The sequence below is a fragment of the Rana temporaria genome, chromosome 1, assembly GCF_905171775.1.
Source record: "Rana temporaria chromosome 1, aRanTem1.1, whole genome shotgun sequence".
Classification (NCBI taxonomy): Eukaryota; Metazoa; Chordata; class Amphibia; order Anura; family Ranidae; genus Rana; species Rana temporaria.
The window spans coordinates 216,920,387-216,939,180 of record NC_053489.1 but is presented as its reverse complement, the minus strand read 5'-3'; the positions used below and the strand labels follow the sequence as shown (position 1 = coordinate 216,939,180).

Sequence of the window (18,794 nt, the reverse complement as noted above, 5' to 3'; positions counted from 1 at the left end):
TACGCTCCTGTGATACAGCCAGCAGCCATAGTGGTGGGCTGAGATGTTTTTTCACCTTAATGCATAGGATGCATTAAGGTGAAAAAAACGCAAAGCTTTACAACCCCTTTATGGTAGGCTCAGCTGACGTGTTAGTTGTCTATTTTCAGTGTACACAACTCAAATGTAACGGAAGAATTTTATTTATTTTTAAATGATTGTGCCGAGTTGTATCCATTTATGTGAGGCTCACTTGTTTCACAGCAATCAAAGCCTATTTTATGGGTACAAGAATACTTTTGTTTTATTTAATCGTGCCGCCTTAAGCCCCTTCCATTATTAACACAATTTGGCCACAGCCACTTTTCTGTTCACAGCTGCCCCAAGTCTTTACAATCCTAGCAAGACCTCTGGCATAATGAAAACCATCCCCATTCTTCACTGTGGCGCACTAAGCAAACTCTTTTTTTTTATCAAGCAATGGGGTCCAACTTATGATCTTGCACACAGGCCCACTAATTTCATAAAACACCCCTGCATCAGTGCTGATGTCTGCATCAATGACTGAAAAAAGGAAAAGTAAGAGTGAGCTTGGAGTTGAGATTTATGCCGTGTAAACACGATCATTTTTCAGCATGAAAAAAAAAACGACAAAAAAAAAAAAAAATCCAACATGCTGCATTTTTTAACGTCGTTTTAAACTATGTCGTTTTTCGGGTGGTAAAAAATTATCGTGTGTGGGCTAAAACGACGGAAAAAAAACTGCGCATGCTCAGAAGCAAGTTATGAGACGGGAGCGCTCGTTCTGGTAAAACTAGCATTCATAATGGAGTAAGCACATTCATCACGATGTAACAGACAAAAAAGCGCGAATCGTCTTTTACTAACACGGAATCAGCTAAAGCAGCCCACAGGCGAATGGAACTTCCCCTTTAAAGTGCCAGCGTACGTGTTGTACGTCACCGCGCTTTGCTAGATCATTTTTTAAAAACGATGGTGTGTAGGCAACATCGTTTTAATGATTAAGTTGGGAAAACGTCGTTTTTTAGACATGCTGAAAAACAATGTTTTCTTTCATGCAGAAAAATGATCGTGTGTATGCGGCATAAGACTTGAGCTTTGTCTTGCTATACATGTAATTACCAATTGTTGCAGTAAATATGGCAGAATGTCTTCCAGTGCTTGATGACCAATGGTGGAGTGCAGCTGCTCAAAGGTTTTGGCAGCCGCCTCTCTAACCTCCTCAAGGGGATCACACAAAGCTTTCCTCACTGTAGGTACTAGGGATTCAGAAAAGAACAGCACCTAAAATGTAAAAACAATGAAAATTGTTCAGAATAAATGGGTATGAAAAAAAAAAAAAAAAAAATGATCAATGCATTATTGTCTTTTACTACTTACCGCATCTTTACTTGTTGATTTCATGATCTCACTTAAACCAATACACACACCCTGTCTTTCATCACTCTTATCAGACCTCAGCCCCTCCTCCAAAATTGGAATGATCTCAGGAAGAATTTTCTCCCCAAGTTTCCGGACTAGGTCCCCAAGTGTTCTGGCTGCAATCTAAAGGAAGAACAAAGCCCCCAATTTTAGTTTGTTATAATGATGTCATTTTACGACTAAGAGGAATGCATACTATTCTACTTACCGTTCTCTTGTCAGCACAGGTGCTAGCAAGGAATCCCAGCAATAAGTTAAAAAGAGTAGGTAAAATCTCTCTGAGTGTGCGAGGAGTGTTTGAAACCACTATTTTCCACACATGAAGTGAAGCTTGGCGCACCACCAGTTGCGTATCAGAACGTCCCATGTACAATCCAGCTAGCACACGGTTTCTCCTTTCAGCTCCAAGTGCAGAAATGATGGCCTAAAAAAAACATTTACAAGGCAACGTTAAAAATGTGTTCAATGCTTTCAGAATATTTATGTTAATGCTTCACAAAAAAATATGTTGAAAATCACTATCAAATATCTAGGGGGGGGGGGGGGTCAACTGACATGAATAATGGGAATTATTGTACACAGACTCAGCGTGTTGCTGTATGCAGAGAAAAAAAAATGCAAAAAGGACTGAAATTTTTGAGAGTTGATCCATGAAAGCACACTGCTATTGTGCAGCCCTCTGGAATGGTTGGGGGCCACATTTGAGGCCCTCTTTTAATTTAAGGTTGACTATCACTGATCTTGTTTATATGTTGGCGTTGCTGCTGTACAATAGTGTCTGGTAGTTTACCCTGGTGGATTGTGCAGTTCCAAAGTTGTCATCCTCAGAGGCGGTCTCCGTGGTCATCTTTCCAGTAACTCCAGAAATATGAAACAGTAAGTCTCCAAGAAGTTGAACAGAGCTGAACCTTATTCTCCAAAGGTCATCAAACAGACCCTGCTCCAGTTGTGGCAAGAGGAGTGCAATGGCTGTCTCTGCATACATGGTGATGACTCTTTGGCCTGCACGTAGTGCCGTATCACGTACAAACTCATTTTCATCTGCTAGGGCCTGCAATAAAATACAGAGATAGCAAACCTTTTCAGCATGATTAAAAACAAGCTTGACAATAAACAAAGCCGACAGCTAAGGATGAAACAGTACCATCAAAAAGATAATGTAAGAGTCCTGTTAAATTTTTAAAAGAAAATACAATGATAAATTTGATGCCACATTATAATATAGTACTCAAACAAACAAGTTACCTTTAGAATGCATGGTATACAGGGACCAACATAGGGTGTAAATTTGTCCCCAAAAGTGATTGGCAAATAAATGAACATCATAATGTAACCATCACGGACATGAGAAGCAATGTCTGGTTTGCTGGCAGTAGCTACAATTTCTGGCATTAGCTTTTCTAGTTTCTCAACTCCTAAACCAGCCATTACTTCTGAAAGACCTGTGGGAAAAGCAAAGGGGACCATGTTAATTTTTCCTACATAGCACTCAAATAAAACAATTTCTATACCACCGTGTTTACCTTGTGCAGCACCCGAGCGATCCACTGAGCTGAAGTCGGATGCCAGAGTATCCATCAGCCATGGCAGCAAATCCTGGAAACAAGACTCCCCTGTTCCTTTCACCATAGCACCCAAAGCCTTAGCAGACACAGTACGAACCTAGAAAGAACAGTTTATAAAGAAAAGAATCCAAGATGTTATCAGGAAGTTATTTCCATGGACGGCAGAAAATGTGGTAAACTCCCTAAGAAACTTACTTCAGGAACAGGGTCTATAAGGGATGCCTTGAGTCCTGGTGTGATACTTGGGAGGTAAGGGGCCAGGTCCTGAAAAATAAAGTGAAATACATGCGTTCTAATTTCTTTTCCATGAACTGGTATTATTTGCAAAAAAACTACTTGTAAGACAATCCAGGACAACTAGCAAAACAATACCTTCTGGTCAGTCAGAGAGTACATGTTCCCAATAATCTGTGCTGCCATTTTCCTAGTGTCTGTAGATCTGTCCTGGAATGCCCGCTGTACTATAGGCATAATTAAAGCAAGCGAGGGGGCATCAATGAAATGAACAAACTTGGTGTCCAATAATATTTGCAGGCACTTCTGTGTCATTCTTGAGGGGTCCGTAAGTGCATCAAGCAACTCAGGACAGATAGCTTTAAAAGGAGAAACAAAAACAAACATTACCTTACAAAGAATGGCAGTAAATCCAAAGTACAAAGAAATTCGCATAACACCGAGTTTATTACATTTTAAAAGAAAACACAGGTATTGAACCTTGTAACTTTAAACAACTTTACAATTAATACAAACAATATGATACTGTATTGCAATACAACTTGAACTCACCCAAGATCTCTGGGTTCCTAATTACAGAGCCAATCTGCCGAAGGGCCTGCTGCCCAGCTTTTTGTACTTTTACGTGGGAGTCTGTAAGCACTTCAGTGAGCTTGGGCACAATACTAGGGAGACAAGAGGATAGCTGTTTTGGAGCACAGTAAGCCATAGCTCCCAACAGCTCCACAGATCCTACAAAAAGACAGCATGATCAGGACATCGTTATTCAGTGACTCATAATCTGACATATAAAATATTCTAATTAAAGTTGGCAGATGGCTGATGAAATCCCACCAAATCTGACACAGCCAACAGTAAAATACATATATAGAATTACCCGCTTTAGTTCTCCAGGATTCCTCCTCAAGAGCCACCAGAAGGGATGGCAATACAAGCTTTACACCGTGTGCACTGAGGTTACTCATTACTGCCTTGGCACATTCATCTGCTGCCTAAGTTAGACATAAATTACATTAAAGAACTTCAATCACTATCTGCTTTTTTTAAAGCATACAAGATTCTGTAAGATCAAGACTTACCTCTCGCACATATTGGTTTCCATCACCAAAGCACAGCAAAAGATGAGGCAATACATGAACCACATATGGCTCAAATAACTTTCCTAACATATTACACAGCATCTCAAAAGCAAAGAGGGCCCCTAGGGAAAAAAAAAAAAAAGTGCGAGTCAGTTTTGGATGCATACCCTTACACTTCCTTTGGCAAATGTCTATACCAAGGATCTTCAAACGACAGCCCTCCAGCTGGTGCAGAACTACACGTCACATGAAGCATTGTAAAAACTGATATTTACAGACATGACTAGGCATGATGGGAATTGTAGTTCCCGAACAACTGGAGGGCCGTAGTTTGAAGACCCCTGGTCTATACCATCACTTTCTTACCTTCCCTACGTCGGAAATTCTTTTTATCTTGAATTGCTTCTGTCAGGGTTGTCATCATCTCCTGCTGTTTCAGGGAAAGAATGCCCAAACCCTTCACTAACCCGGCCAAACCATAGGCGGCTCCTTTTCGTTCTGCATATTTATCGGACTCTAGAAGAAGGGCCATTAGCTTTTGGATCATACCACCGGCATCTTCCCTAATTGCTGGCACCAGAGGAGGCAGACAGCTGGCAATTGATTCCTGAACCTTTGAGAGACAGTAATAGAAGGAGGTCATAAGTACTGTTCAGAAGGTAATGCTAATCAGAATTCAAACGTTGTATGAGAAAGAAAGAACACCTGCTGTGATGGCGTTGAGAGCGCTGCTATAAGTTTTCCCACAATAGGTTTAATTTTAGGATCACTTTTGTCCAAGTGCTTGGCCAAGGAGCCCATGAGAATGACAACACTCTGACGAACAGCATCATAGCTAGCATCATTTGGTGCATTCTTCAGGAATTCTTCAAACACGGGTAGTAAAGAGCCAACACAGTCCTGAAATGTAGAAATATTTATCAACAGTAAGTTAAGAATTGTATATATATTACCAGAAATTCTTACCAAATACAGTATAAGGCATTACAAACATGATTAGGTTTTCATATTTTTATGCAAGACTTTCATCACCTTTCCATGTGTGTTCAGTGCAGACAAAGCAGCATCCAGCATACATTTTCTGACGTCAGGGTGACGATCATTAAGGGCATCAGGGACAAAGAACTGGAAAAGCGGTTTAACTTGAGAGCTGTCAAGATACTGGGCAAGCTTGTTCAATGCCAAAGCTACGCCACACCTATGCAAATGCAGAAATCATAAACCTTTATTTTCCATGTCAAACAAACTCATTTTCAGACATCACTATTAGAAGTGTATTTTAAGCAGCGAGCATGACATTCACGGAGCGTTCATTGCATGTGTATATCACTGGTCGCAAGTGTTTTACATTTCCGTGATTGATTTGCAGTGAATGTTTGGTAACTGACACATTTACTGCTTTATAATAACTATATTGCATAGATTTCAAGTGTAATCTCAGACAAGACTTTGGTTTACATTTTGGAGTGAAAGAGGGGTTGAAACCTTAGACCACTGTCACTAAGAGGATGTAAGGAAAATCTCCCTATTGGTGAGGCAGACAGCAATAAATGACTAAAATATGTGTATGTTTTCCCTCTAGGAAACAAAAAAATCTTTGTCTTGAGTTAGATTATCTAAATAGTTACTTAACATTTTGCATACAACTTTCCAAAAATCTTGTTAGTGTTAGTGATCTAAAAAGGCCAACTTGCTGTGGTATAGTGATTTGTAGGAGGGTGCTGATAAACAGATGCCACTATAATGTTAAATACCAGGCAGGTATGCAAGGACACCAATATGACTCTAACCTTGAACATTCTAATCCAAACTATTGTAATTTGGTTTGTCTAAGATCCATACTACCATAACACTTCTTCAGACCTGCACACATTATTTTTATTGCAGAATTCATAAATGCTTTAGTATCCTTGATTGTATATAACATTTTTAATACCTTGCCTCAAATTGGTCAGGAGGAGATTCTGACATTACTCGTCCCAAAGCATCAAGAATAGGTGGTGGCCTCTAAAGAAAAAAACATAAAATACGCAAATTAAAACTACACACTGGTGTGTGGTCTTAAACATCAGAAGCTGGTAGAAATTTGCTTATCAGGGTGCCCCTAGATTCGAAGATTCTAGGCCACACAATAGTCTGCTTAATCTGAGGTACGGACTGCTTCATATCTCCGTTATTAAATCCTATTCTGTGTAATGAGTGCTTTGGAGTCTCAAACTATCAATCAGGCCCTGGGATCAAGGGGGGGAATTTTGACTTACTTGTGCGCTGTAGTGTATTCCAAAATATGGCGTTTACAAGTAACTTATTTATACACCATGGGGTTGATTTACTAAAATCAGGGGTGCTGAAATTAAACGCTGCATCGCGATTCGGGTGTCCCCGATGCAGCAGAGAAGCATACGACCGAAAAAATCGATTGGCAGGCGACGTCATCCCGACTTGCCACGCCCTTCCCGGGAGAGCGATCTGAGCGCATAGTTGTTAAAATAACTGCGTTTCAATAAATCCTGTGTTACAATCCACTAAGTGCCCACTGTATATGCCTTTTAAAAAATATGGAGCTACATACCGCATTTCTCAGGGTGTGTACACGCCGCTCATGCAACTGCCTAGTTCGCCGCTCACGTCAGTGGGGAATTCTCAGCCCCGCCCACCTCTCTTCTGATAGCTAGAGTCAGCAAACAGGGATGAGAATTCCCCGCTGACGTCAGGAGAGACGCGAGAGGAACAAGGCCGGGCAGTCACACGAGCGGCGTGCGCGCACACAGATTATATTTAAAAAGGGGGGGGGGTGGCGTTACTACCTCAGGGCGTTTCCTCTATAACCATACCCCGCTTTGTGAATACACAGCAATGCAAAACAAGGAGGGTATAGGGAATGCTTTGTGAATACACAGCAATGCAGAGTAACAAGAGTTTAGGGAGGGTGGCCTGTGTCCTGTACTCCAAAATAAAAAAAATGTAAAAGTCAGAATTCCTCTCATCTTAATTGTACAATAAAAAAACACATGGAGCAGGCGATGTAGAATACTCAGTTCAGGCTATGTTATGCTTTCCTTTCACTGAGATCATGGTATAATTAGAGCATCCAAGAACAGAGTTGGAGGATCCCTGGTTCTGGCCACAGAGTGTTGCTTTTGTTGTTTCTGGAGGCCAGTATGTCCACATCCGTAGTCCCCCATTTCTGGCATATCAGAATAAACACATCTGGATTAGGAGATGTATTCCCCTTGGTCCAAGCAATGCTGGCTGAAATAATTCACCTGCCAGTTCACTCCTAGGATGATGACTGCAGAAATCACTGGGCAAGGAGTTTCTCACCATGAAAGAATCCTGTGTTTCCAGGTTCTTTGTGTCCCCTTGAAGGTTAAAATATGCCACTGTGAAGGCATGGTCTGATGCCACTGGAATTGGGTGTCCCTTTAGAAATAGTCCAGTCCTGGAGAGAAAACCTGACTGCTCTGAGCTCCAAGATGTTAATGAGGAGTTTGGTTTCCTCTCTTGACCATGTTTCCCTCAACTGTCAAGGATTGAAAAACTCCTTGCCAGCCTGACAGACTTGCGTCTGTTGTAAGAACTTTACAATTATGAGGAAGGAAAAACGTTGCCACTGTTAGGGCTGAAGTAGTGATCCACCGGGACAAGCAAATTCTTGTTTGGCTGGAAAGGAGCATGGGTAAATCCAGGGTAAGAGCATGATTTATGCTGACAGACTGTTTAGTTGGAGAGTCCTTAAGTGGATTTGGGCAAAGAGTACTGCCTCAAAGCAGGCAAGCATTAGACCTGGATCGGTCAGGTTAAAAGAAAGTTTTTAGGAGTGTCTCAAATTTTCTATTAGCAGAATCTTTTAAAAAAGGAACATCCTCATTAGGTACATTTAGATGTGCGTTTATGACAGACGGAAATATAAACTACAGGAATAGCCCACTTTCTAAAAACTCTTTTCACCGGATAGAGTTCAGCAAGGATTTTAGGGGGAGTGGAAATCTTTTCAGAAGTGACTCAGCCATTATAAACTGCACAATCTGTTCACAGACATGTAAAGTTTTGCACGTTTTTGAATGAATCAATCTGCACAATGCCAAACTTTTGGGGACAAAGTGTTTATCAATGTTAGCAAGCTTGTTGTGGGAAGCTCTCTCTTCAGTATAGAGGCAATGTGGGAGAGAGAAACCATCTGCATCTTCCTCCAACACTGCCCAAATGTCCTCTTCATTCTTTTCTGATTCAAAGTGCCGTAAGAACAGGATCCGACTCTGGTTGAGAAACATTGTGCAATACGATGGCCGGCCCTCCGGCCAGGAAACAAAAATTCCTTTGGTCCCAGCCAAAAGGCGTGCCCCTAGAGGCAGGTGTAAAAAAAGTGTGATGGTGAAGTGACCATGGTGCCAAAAAGCAAAAGTGCCAGAAGAAAACTATACTAATAGTGCAGTTATGGCACCCCTAAACTGCCACTCCAGGGGCACATTCACCATAGGCTTTTCTCACAACCCTGACCCACAGCCCAGACCGATGCAGCCCCACCCCAGCCAGGAAAGTATCAGAACAAGTAGGAACCTATGGAGAGGGAAGACTCTGCCATCGCTCTAATTATTTTCGGCGGTACCGGCCAAATCCCCTTAACACCGAAAAGGGGCAGGCTTTCCCAACCGAAAAACTGAAAGGGGCGTATACTACACAAATCCAGGCCAGAAGGCCAGGGACCCGACCCTTCAGCTTCGACCACATGATTCTCCGTCCAAATCAGAAGGCTTCCACCTTCACGCCAGCAGGTTTTGCATCTGCCACCGCCATCCCTTTCCACCTTGCCGTGTACTAGGGATGGTTAGCATAGCGCCACCTCCTGGCAACTGATAAGAACAGATTTTTTTTTTTTTTTTTTTTTTTGCGCATCAGACTGAATCACAGACTCAAGCATATCTCCGCACCGTACCAACAACTGAGCCATGTTCTTTGCATCATACTAGCATAACAAAACGTAAAAAGGCAAAATCATGAATAAAATTTCTCACACAGTAAATAAGAAAAAATAAAAAATCCTATCCTTCCCCCACCCGCCACTTCTCGAAGTTACAAAAAAGATTTGCCTCCTCCTCCCCCATACTCCTCCTTTCCACCGTCAGAACATAAAACATTTTTGCCATCACCCAATCAACACAATCTCTCTCAGTTAGAACCATTTTCTTCTTCACAAAAGCACACCGTGTTTCCCACATCGCTTCCCTTATCACAGCAGACACAACAAACATCTTGCGTTGCTTTTTCTTGCTTCCTTCCACCAACCCAAAAAACACATTTTTCAAGCGACACAACATCCACCTCCACTACCCTTCTCACAAAGCCATGCAGTAGCGTCCAAACTTTTATAGCAAAACTGCACTCTTAGAACACATGCCTCACACTTTCAACCTCCATACACCCATCTCTAGGGCATACCTCCCTCCTCACCAGATCTCTGGATTTTAAAAAGGACATTGTGGGCAAACAATTATGTAACGCTAACCATACCACCTCCCGCTGCTTATTGGTTACACCTTCAAATAATACATTTTTCCAACAAAGCTCAGCTTTTTTAAGGCTTAGACCGAAAATATTGGTTGGCAGTTCACCTCTTCTTAGCCACATCCACAAGGACTCTTTCTTACGAGCTCCCTCCCCCAACTCCTGTAACTTGTTAATCTAAAAAAAAAAAAAAAACTTGACATTTTTAAATAGTACGCTGGCGATAACAGGGACATTGGTCTTGTGAGATCTCTCTCACACCACCCCCACCTCAGCAAAGGCCATCCAATCAGCGCATTAAGGCTGCTGCTTTCCCTCCTGCGAGAAAAGTCCTGAGGTGGACCAACCACCACTGGACCTCTAGAAAGAGGCCAATGTTAAGAAAATTGTATTCACCCAGCTGTATGCTCTTTGTCACCACCTCCCTAGACACCTTCTCCATTTTGGAACCCCAAAAGATCTTGTAATCTTCTGCACCCATCTCTTGTTCGGTGGGAAAACTACAGAGCAATACAACAATAAGTGGAGAATCACATCTGACTACCAAGGTTTTCCTGGAACGGGGATAGTGTTCTGGTTTTCCACAAACACAATTTCCTCTCAATCTTCTCAGCACATTTAGCGGTGTTAACTTGGTTTATTAGATCTCTTTCAAAATGTACTCCTAATACGTCCACCTCCTTTACAGTCTTCAGCTTGCTCTTAGATGCATCGCATGTGCCACTCAGGACACATACACTATTTTTGCCCCAGTTGACACGCAGGCCAGAAATTGCCCCAAAAATGCCAAGTTGGAGCTCTGCTCTCATCATATTTTTTGCTGTGTTACATAGAAAGTTGATATCATCTGTTTAACAGAGGGCCTTAACTGGTTCGTTCCCACAACCTGGCACAAATACTCCCCTGAAGCACTTGCCTTAAACGAGGCTCAATTGCGCAGATGAAGGCGACAGGGGACACCCCTGCCTTACCCCCGACTTCTCCTCCACCTCCCCTGACAACTTCACATTGACCAGGACCTGACTACTAATGCCTTGTTAGAGGCACACCACCATCTTAACAAAATCAACAGGCACCCCCATCTGCCTTAGTACCGTAAAGAGATACTTGTGGGTTACACGGTCATATGCCTTCTCCAGGTCGATGGTTGCCACCGCCAAAGGCATGTTACATTGGGCATAATATATCAAATCCCTCAGGAGGATCAAGTTATCAGAGATCCTCGGTCCGGAAACGGCACAGACTTGCCATTCTCCAACAATGTTATCTACCACTCTCTTCATCCTATCAGCCAGTAATTTACAAAAATGTTAGTCACTATTAAGAAGCGTTATTGGACGCCAATTCCGTATATCACGTTGGTCTCCCTTTTTTTTATATACAGTAAGGTAATTATCCCCTTCATTGATTTTGATATTCTTTTCTCTTCTATACAGGTTCTCACCACTTCACATAGCTCGTCCTTCAACACCGGCCAGAAGTCTGCTCAGAACTCGATGGGCAAGCCGTCCCCTCCGGGGGTCTTGTTCCTTCTCATGTTCTTGACCACCTTCTCCTCCTTCACTGGCTCCAGCAACATCTCCGCATCATCCGTGCTCAAATTCCCTCTCACCACCTCACAATATTCCCGCATTTATTCATCCGACACTTCTATTAGAAGGGGCAGCCTTACGCTAAAGACGCCGTATGGAAACTCTGTAACTTGCGTACGCAGGGCCCGCACAACATTGTGAATCGGCGTAAGTATGCAATTTGCATACTATACGCTGACCACAATGGGAGCGCCCCCTAGCGGTCAACGCAAGAATGCAGCCTAAAATCTGCGTGGCATAAGAGCCTTATGCCACGCAGATTTTAGGCTGCAGTCGGCGTAACAAAGTTCTCTGAATCAGGAGAACTCGTTACGCCGGCGCAAGTCAGCAATTGCGCTGCGTAATTGCTTACTGAATCTGGGCCAATGCCTTTCCCGCGCTCCTTAATCATCTCATTCCGGGCCTCACGTACCTCTTTCAGTTCTTCCTCCACATCCACCCCCACCCTTTTGCACTGAAATAGGAAGTGCATCCTATCCACCAGCCTCCTTTCCTCCTCATGCCTTCTCTTAGCCGCCCCCACACCCAGTTTCCTAAAGAAACCGTCAATCCAGTTTTTTGCCCAATCCCACCACTCCAAGAGGTCATCAAACCTACATTTTTTATAGGTAAGGTGTTGAAAAAAATCCTTGAAATTTGTAAAAAAAAAATCCTCCTTCAAACAGGAAACATTAAGCTTCCACACACCCCTCCCACACATCTTTGTATCATGCAGGCAAAAGGAGCCTGAGACTATTGCATGATCCGAGAAGGATACCGGGTCAACCCGATACCCAACAATTTTAAAAGCCAGGGATACGAAAATAAAAATCGATCCTGGACCTAACTGACCCCTTATCTGAAAAAAAGGTAAAGGAAAGATAATTTTTCTGCACACTCATAGCCGTATCCTGAAGATGAAAATCATTCACCATTTCATTCAGAGCTTTAGAGGTCACATCAGTACCACTTTCCAGACTTGCACCCTGTCTTTCCTCACTCCTTCTCACGCAATTAAAATCCCCAACCAGAATAGTTGGGATTCTACCAGGCAATTACAATTTGAGCACGTTAAAAAATATCACACGCTCCTTTTTTTCCCGCTGGTGCGTAACAATTAACTTAAATTCCTTTCCCGCCACCTCCAAAACCGCAATTTGTAATCTCCCCGGTACTACCACCTCGTGGGAAATAACATGAATATATGGGCTCTTTATAAGAATCCCCACTCCTTCATTCCTGGATTCACACATGGGAGACCACACAGACGCCCCATGTTTCCATTCTTCACATAAGGCTCTTTCAATACCGCACTCCTGAACACAGATAATATCTGAGCACACGCCTTCCAAGTAGTCAAAAAACGCCGCCCTCCTCCACCCCTGAACATATACTCCTGACATTCACAGAACACAGTCAATGCCATCAAGAAGTAAATCAAAAAGGTTTGCACAGCCATACCAACGACTTGTTAAAAGCGCTTACTCTCCTCCAACCCTTTGCTTGCCACGTTAGCATAAGTCAGCCTTTTTCTAGTAAAAGGAGAACTGGCAGACTCTGACCCAGAGCCTCCATTGTTGGGAAGGGATTACCCCCCCCCCCCCATCCTAGACCTTCCTCCCGAGGTCTTTTAGTGGAGGATTGAGCAGTCTCATCCATCGAGATCACCAATCACTGCCCACACTCCAAACTCTCGTTGCTGTCCATTTCCTCATCACCTTCCTCCCCTCCTCCTCCGCACTTGATGACAGCCCGCTCATCAGATCAGAGAGACGTCCAGGGCATGACATCGCAGGACTCCTCTGTCCTCCCTCCGAACCGCTGTCCTGTTGACCCACCGCGGCTCCATCCTCCTTCTCTTCCTGATGGTCCTGGGCCACACTGGTTCCTTCCCCCCACAGCGACATTGAGGCTCCCAGAATCGGCACTGGTGCTGGACCCTGTAACCACAGTAGCAGCAGCAGCGCTGACCTTACTGTTCACTGCCTCAGCCTGACCTGTAGGTGCAGCGTCATTGGTTCCATACCCTGAGGATGCAGCAGGCTGGCCCATATCCGCAGGCCTAGCTCTGGCTAGCTTCCCTCCGAGCTATATGTGCCAACCTCTGCTGCTCCCTCTCCTCCTTAGCGAGATTCCTGGCCACCATCCTATTCACCTCCGTGTTCATCTTTGCTGCAGTGTATTCTTTGCATTGTCTCACAAGATGACCCGGTTTTCTGCAAATGTCACACATCTTTTTCTGTCCGCAATCTTTAGAGGCATGATCTTCAGTCCCACAGAATCTACATTTAACCCCCCGGTCTGCACTAGTGTGGCCATAAACAGCGCATTTCCTGCAATAAACTGGTTGCCCAGGATAAAAGAGAAACCCCCTTTCCCCACCGATATTGAACACCGCAGGGGGCCTCCTCACCCCAACACAGTCTGGGTCTGGGCGAAATTTCCCATAGAACCTGTATTTACCGGTCCATATATCAAATTTATTCAGAACCTTGTCCCCACCATGCAAGTCCTCGCAATAGTCATTTAGAAAGGCCTTAAGGTTCACATCAGCGAAGGGATTATACATATGCACAACTATTGCCTTCTCTTCCTGCATAAATAAAGGTATGACCTCCATATTCTTCAACAATTCATTATCTGCCTTCCTCACCTTTTTGTATACGTTCCAGCACATCTCGGTAGAAGAGAGAGTAACATCATATAACCTCTGCTGAGGAAAATCTTGCAAACATAAAATATCCCTTACCCGTAGGCCCAGGAACTCCATCAAAACATTGACCACAATCGTCCGCAGACTAACTTCCACTTTGAACTCCGGCCTCACAAGGAACCGTAAAGAATCCCGCATCCCACGGGTCGCCATTTTGGTACCAGTAAGGCAGCACGCCTCTTCCTCCCCCAAGGGGGCCCCTAAGACGCACTCCGACCGCCTTTAGAAGGGCGGTCGCTTCCCGTTGCCGGGGGACTAAGCCTAAGGCCAATAGCAGCAGGGGGGGCTTCCGAAAACGAACATTCCCCCCAAGGCCGACCGTCGGGTACCCCGGGCACCTCCTGACCAAGTCACACAGTGTAGCAGAACTACACTGGATCTTAGCCAAAAGGCAGAGAAGCGTTTCGTTTCGGAGCCCTAGACAAAGATGACTGTATTAAGGCCGTAATCTGTCCAAGGAATTGTGACATAGATGCAAAGAAAATCAGCTTTTATAAAGTAGGCCACTTGCTGTGGGCCTGAAAAAGAGCTAGAATCAGATGCTGAAACCGGTGTTAAAAACTGGGTCCTGCTTCGATGCAAGGGATGCATCATCATTCTGAAGTTGAGTGTTACGAGAGCTTTTGGCAGTATGAAGGTTTGCCGGCTGTTTAGAATTGGCTCCCTTTCACCTGGTCTCCACCATAGCTCCAAATGAGGGTATTTCCCTATGGAGTACTCATGGAGTAGAGTGTGGGAGATAGAGTAGGCGTGTCTGCAAACAGCTGACCAATAGGGAGTGAGGAAGCGTCTGAGTCCTTTACAAAGGCTCCAAGCAGAATTTTCATTAAAGTGTGCGACTAGTTGTGTGATGTAATATCTGGTCATCCAACTAAGACCGAGTTCAATGTAAGTGGTTGACTTTTAGAGCCAAGTTTGAAAAGTTTGCACTGTATAGTGAATACATTCCAAACATAGCCCCAAATTTACAGTAACGTGCGTTTCATCTGTCCACAAGGCTGGACTGCATTTAAACCCCAAAGGGGGTCCTCAGGGACTTGGTTCCATACAGATGTACCATGGCCCTGGACCTCTATAGCACCCTGAGGTTAACTCAAGGTGAGTGCCCCGCCCAGAACTTGAAGCAACATCACAGGCTGTTCTAGGTACAGCGCCTAAGGTTTTACCGAGATTGCACAGATTGATCAGAGGACGGCTCCCAAAAGTTTACCGAGATTGCACTGATCCGGATACACTGCTTCTGTGTAGGAATTAGAAAGAGTGCAGGCTGACTGATGACAGAGACAAGCTTCCTAAGGCTGCCCGTTTGCGTCTGACCTTTATCTATTCACTGATTTTAGTTCAGTGGTCATTTCCCTATATGGTAAGTTCACCTCTGGGAGCATGTTACACCCATATTTAGGGTGGAACATGTTCCAGCACACACAGCTGCATCATTTATTCACAGCCATCTGAATAAACAAACTACAAGTCCCGTATTCCACTGCAGAAGGTGGCTTGTAGATCTCAATGAACTGCAAGGGCACTGGGGAGCGCTCTCGTAGTTCATTGATCTTCAGCTACTGTCTGCCCGTATGGGAGGTATAGACAGCCATACTGAGAGTCTGCAGGAGCCTGACACTGCACTCATGATCTACCGATTATGGGTGCAATGCTTTCTAGGGTCTTGTGGGGAAAAAATAAATGCACATTTTTATTTTCTGCTGGAACTTGGGCATTTAGAATTTTTTTGCCAAAAGGTAAATTTAGCCTTTAAAACATTTAAAAAGCAGCAGTGTACCATTAAAACGGTTCAAAAGCCTGAAGTTTTTTATTTTTACCTTAATGCATTCTCTGCATTTGGGTAAAAAAATACAAATAAACCTGAGTGCAGCACAATGCACAGAGCAGGTAAGTATAACATGTTTGTTATTAGAAACGAAAAATAAAAATTAACGGTTGACAATCACTTTGATACACTTTGTGCTGGTCAGGCACATAAGCTTATATATCTTATTTGCTTTGTTTTAACTAGGTATATACTTTGCATGAACTCAGGATTATAGAAGTTATTTTCCCTGTAGTTATTCCTTTATTTTACAAAACTATTGCAATGAACATTAACTTCACAACTTACGTAAAGCTTCTCGTGGTACAGCTCCACAAGTTTTTTCAGGACCTCTGTGGCTTGATTTTGATATTCTGCCACGGCATGAGAGAGTGCCTCAGCCCCTGCATGCCTCATTGCTTCTTCATGATGAATAACATCTTTAATGAGCAAAGAACATAGGTCCGGTTGCAATTCCAAGTCAAGTGATTCCCAAAACCTGTGATGACACAGGGAATAAAAAAGCATAAACATCAATAATAGGGTTGTGTTGGAGTAATTAAATCATTCCCAGAAACATCCACAAAGTGTTTTGCAAACCTGTCCTATACGCGATAACTTTATCTCTGTTCTCAGCTGCATCAGCTGGAGGAGAAGCAACAGCACACTGGTCTTCCCAGTGAAAGGCTGTGCAGGGGAGGGGGGGTGTCAGAACAAGTCTAATCATTGGAGGAGAGCAGCCAGAGTTCCACGTGAGCTGAGGGACTGGCAGGAACACCAGGGATTTCAGATAAAGGAAACAATACAAAGAACAGGATAGTTTTTCATACAAGTACATGGGGACAGCAGGCACATAACAGGAATTTGAAATGCTGGGGTAACAAACACTTTAATAACAATGCTGAAGTGTAGCAACTTTTGGGCATATACCCCAGTGGTCAGCTGTTTTCCTTAGGAAACATTTGGAGAAAGCTTGATTGGTTGCTCTGACTGGTCATGCACTTTTTTTTATTGTCCTACTAATGTATCACACAGGATCATGCAAGACTTTATCCTCAGTATATTAAAAAAAATAAAAAAAAAGGGGGGGGGGGAAGAGGATAAAAACACCTTACCCTTCAGCTTGTCTTTTGATTTCAGTATCCACATCAAATTTCGCCACCCAAAGCCTGTGCAATAAGGCCAATCCATTGTTATCATCAGTTTCTGGTGTTGGCAAAACCATCTCAAGTTCCATTAGTCCCTAACAAATAATTTAAATATGAATGGTTATTGCTACCCATGATTGCACAACTTATTGGACATGAAATAAAAGACTATACAACATGTTAACAAGATTGGGTAATACAGAAAAGCTTGTGTAGGATGACTTACCCTCAAAGCAGAATCTCTCACATTTGAGCATGATGACTGCAAAGCTTGAAGTAAAACATCTATTTCTTCCTGTTCTGCATATGTGCAGCCTTCTCCTCCTCCGCTGCTTGTGCATAATGATGTAAGTGCATGGGAAGCCAAGATCTACAAATGAAAAAGCACCGGCTCTTTTATTATTCCTTGAGATACACAAGGCGATTTGCACCTACATGGTTATACTGCTTCACTGACAGTAGTCAAAAGGCTTGAGAGGACACAACATTTGAAATATCAAATAGGATATTAACATTCCAAAAATTTATAACATTTCTACTTTTAAAATACTAATTTCAAACACTTTGAGGTCATGTTTGCATTTTTCTATTAAGCATTTTAGCATAAGTGGTTATATTTAGAGCTACCTCTACATGTAAATGGCCAGCCTGCTTCTGACAGAGTGTGGCCTATATTGCCCAGTTTAGAGCCTCTCTGAGTTTTCCTTGTATTCTGCCTCATCTTTCCCAACAAAGCATAATGCACTAGCCGATGGAAAAGCAAATGTTGTGCAGGAGGGATGCGCTACAATGGGCAATTAGGCATTATCCTCAGAAAAACGGTAAAGAACATGCTGGCTTGGAAGGAAGAGTTAAGTTTTCACCTGACTTCAAATGCCACTTAGTAAAAATCTAAATAAGTGTGTGTGTGTGTGTGTGTATGTATGTGTATATATATATATATATATATAAAGATCTTTAGCAACTTTATTTTCCCATGTGCTTGCTCACACCAGCCACTATGGGGAACGTTATTCTAATGCAAGAAAAAAGTCTTATGGCTTCAGTTCACACCAGTGTGTTTCGTTGGTGTGCGTGGGGAAAACAAGTAGAACAAGTTACATTGTAACACTTTACAATGTCCTGCAGCACAAAAGAATCACATACAGTTGGGGAGAAAAAGAAACAAAAGCAAGTCCTGCAATGTGTTTTAACCACTTGAGAAGTCTGGAAGATTGACTCCCATTCCTGGCCAGGCCATTTTTTGTGATACGGCACTGTGCTAAATTAACTGACAATTGCACGGTCGTGCAACGCTGTACCCAAAAAAAATGTATGTCCTCTTTTCCCCACAAATAGAGCTTTCTTTTGGTGGTACTTGATCACCTGTGCAGTTTTAATTTTTTGCACTATTAGGCCCCCTTCACACGGGCGGATAGAATTCAGCTTTTAGCTGTGGATAGATCAAGTTATCTACCGCAGCTAAACTCAGACAATGCTTTCCTATGTCCACATTCACACACATGGGGTATGGTACGGATAGAAAAAATTGATTTGACTGCGTCCAGGAACGATTAATGCAGCTATCTGCAGTGTACTATGTCACTTGCAGATAGCATAAAAACAACAGAAAGCAATGGAACAGTGGAACAGAAATAGCAAGAATGTTCCAACGCAGCTAAACGCAGTCGCACGTAAATGCAGCTAAGTGAACGCTGTGCCAGGATTCTCTGAATTTCACAATAACAAAACATGCTTTTAACTGCGGCAG

At 43.1% G+C, this 18,794-nt stretch overlaps 1 protein-coding gene across 1 annotated transcript in view; it reads right to left on the bottom strand.

Moving 5' to 3' along the window:
• The window catches only part of GCN1 (GCN1 activator of EIF2AK4), an 89,311-nt gene that overhangs the window by 27,277 nt on the left and 43,240 nt on the right, over nucleotides 1–18,794 (bottom strand). The window contains exons 28-45 of the mRNA XM_040350444.1: nucleotides 17,271–17,414; nucleotides 17,012–17,139; nucleotides 16,206–16,395; nucleotides 6,237–6,307; nucleotides 5,333–5,498; nucleotides 5,006–5,200; nucleotides 4,667–4,913; nucleotides 4,301–4,422; nucleotides 4,099–4,213; nucleotides 3,774–3,953; nucleotides 3,360–3,580; nucleotides 3,183–3,251; nucleotides 2,946–3,084; nucleotides 2,668–2,864; nucleotides 2,213–2,473; nucleotides 1,631–1,846; nucleotides 1,381–1,545; nucleotides 1,123–1,284 (exon numbers count right to left, since the gene is read on the bottom strand). Of these exons, the coding sequence (XP_040206378.1) occupies nucleotides 1,123–1,284; nucleotides 1,381–1,545; nucleotides 1,631–1,846; nucleotides 2,213–2,473; nucleotides 2,668–2,864; nucleotides 2,946–3,084; nucleotides 3,183–3,251; nucleotides 3,360–3,580; nucleotides 3,774–3,953; nucleotides 4,099–4,213; nucleotides 4,301–4,422; nucleotides 4,667–4,913; nucleotides 5,006–5,200; nucleotides 5,333–5,498; nucleotides 6,237–6,307; nucleotides 16,206–16,395; nucleotides 17,012–17,139; nucleotides 17,271–17,414 (2,988 nt within the window). The remainder of the gene's footprint in view (nucleotides 1–1,122; nucleotides 1,285–1,380; nucleotides 1,546–1,630; nucleotides 1,847–2,212; nucleotides 2,474–2,667; nucleotides 2,865–2,945; nucleotides 3,085–3,182; nucleotides 3,252–3,359; nucleotides 3,581–3,773; nucleotides 3,954–4,098; nucleotides 4,214–4,300; nucleotides 4,423–4,666; nucleotides 4,914–5,005; nucleotides 5,201–5,332; nucleotides 5,499–6,236; nucleotides 6,308–16,205; nucleotides 16,396–17,011; nucleotides 17,140–17,270; nucleotides 17,415–18,794) is intronic.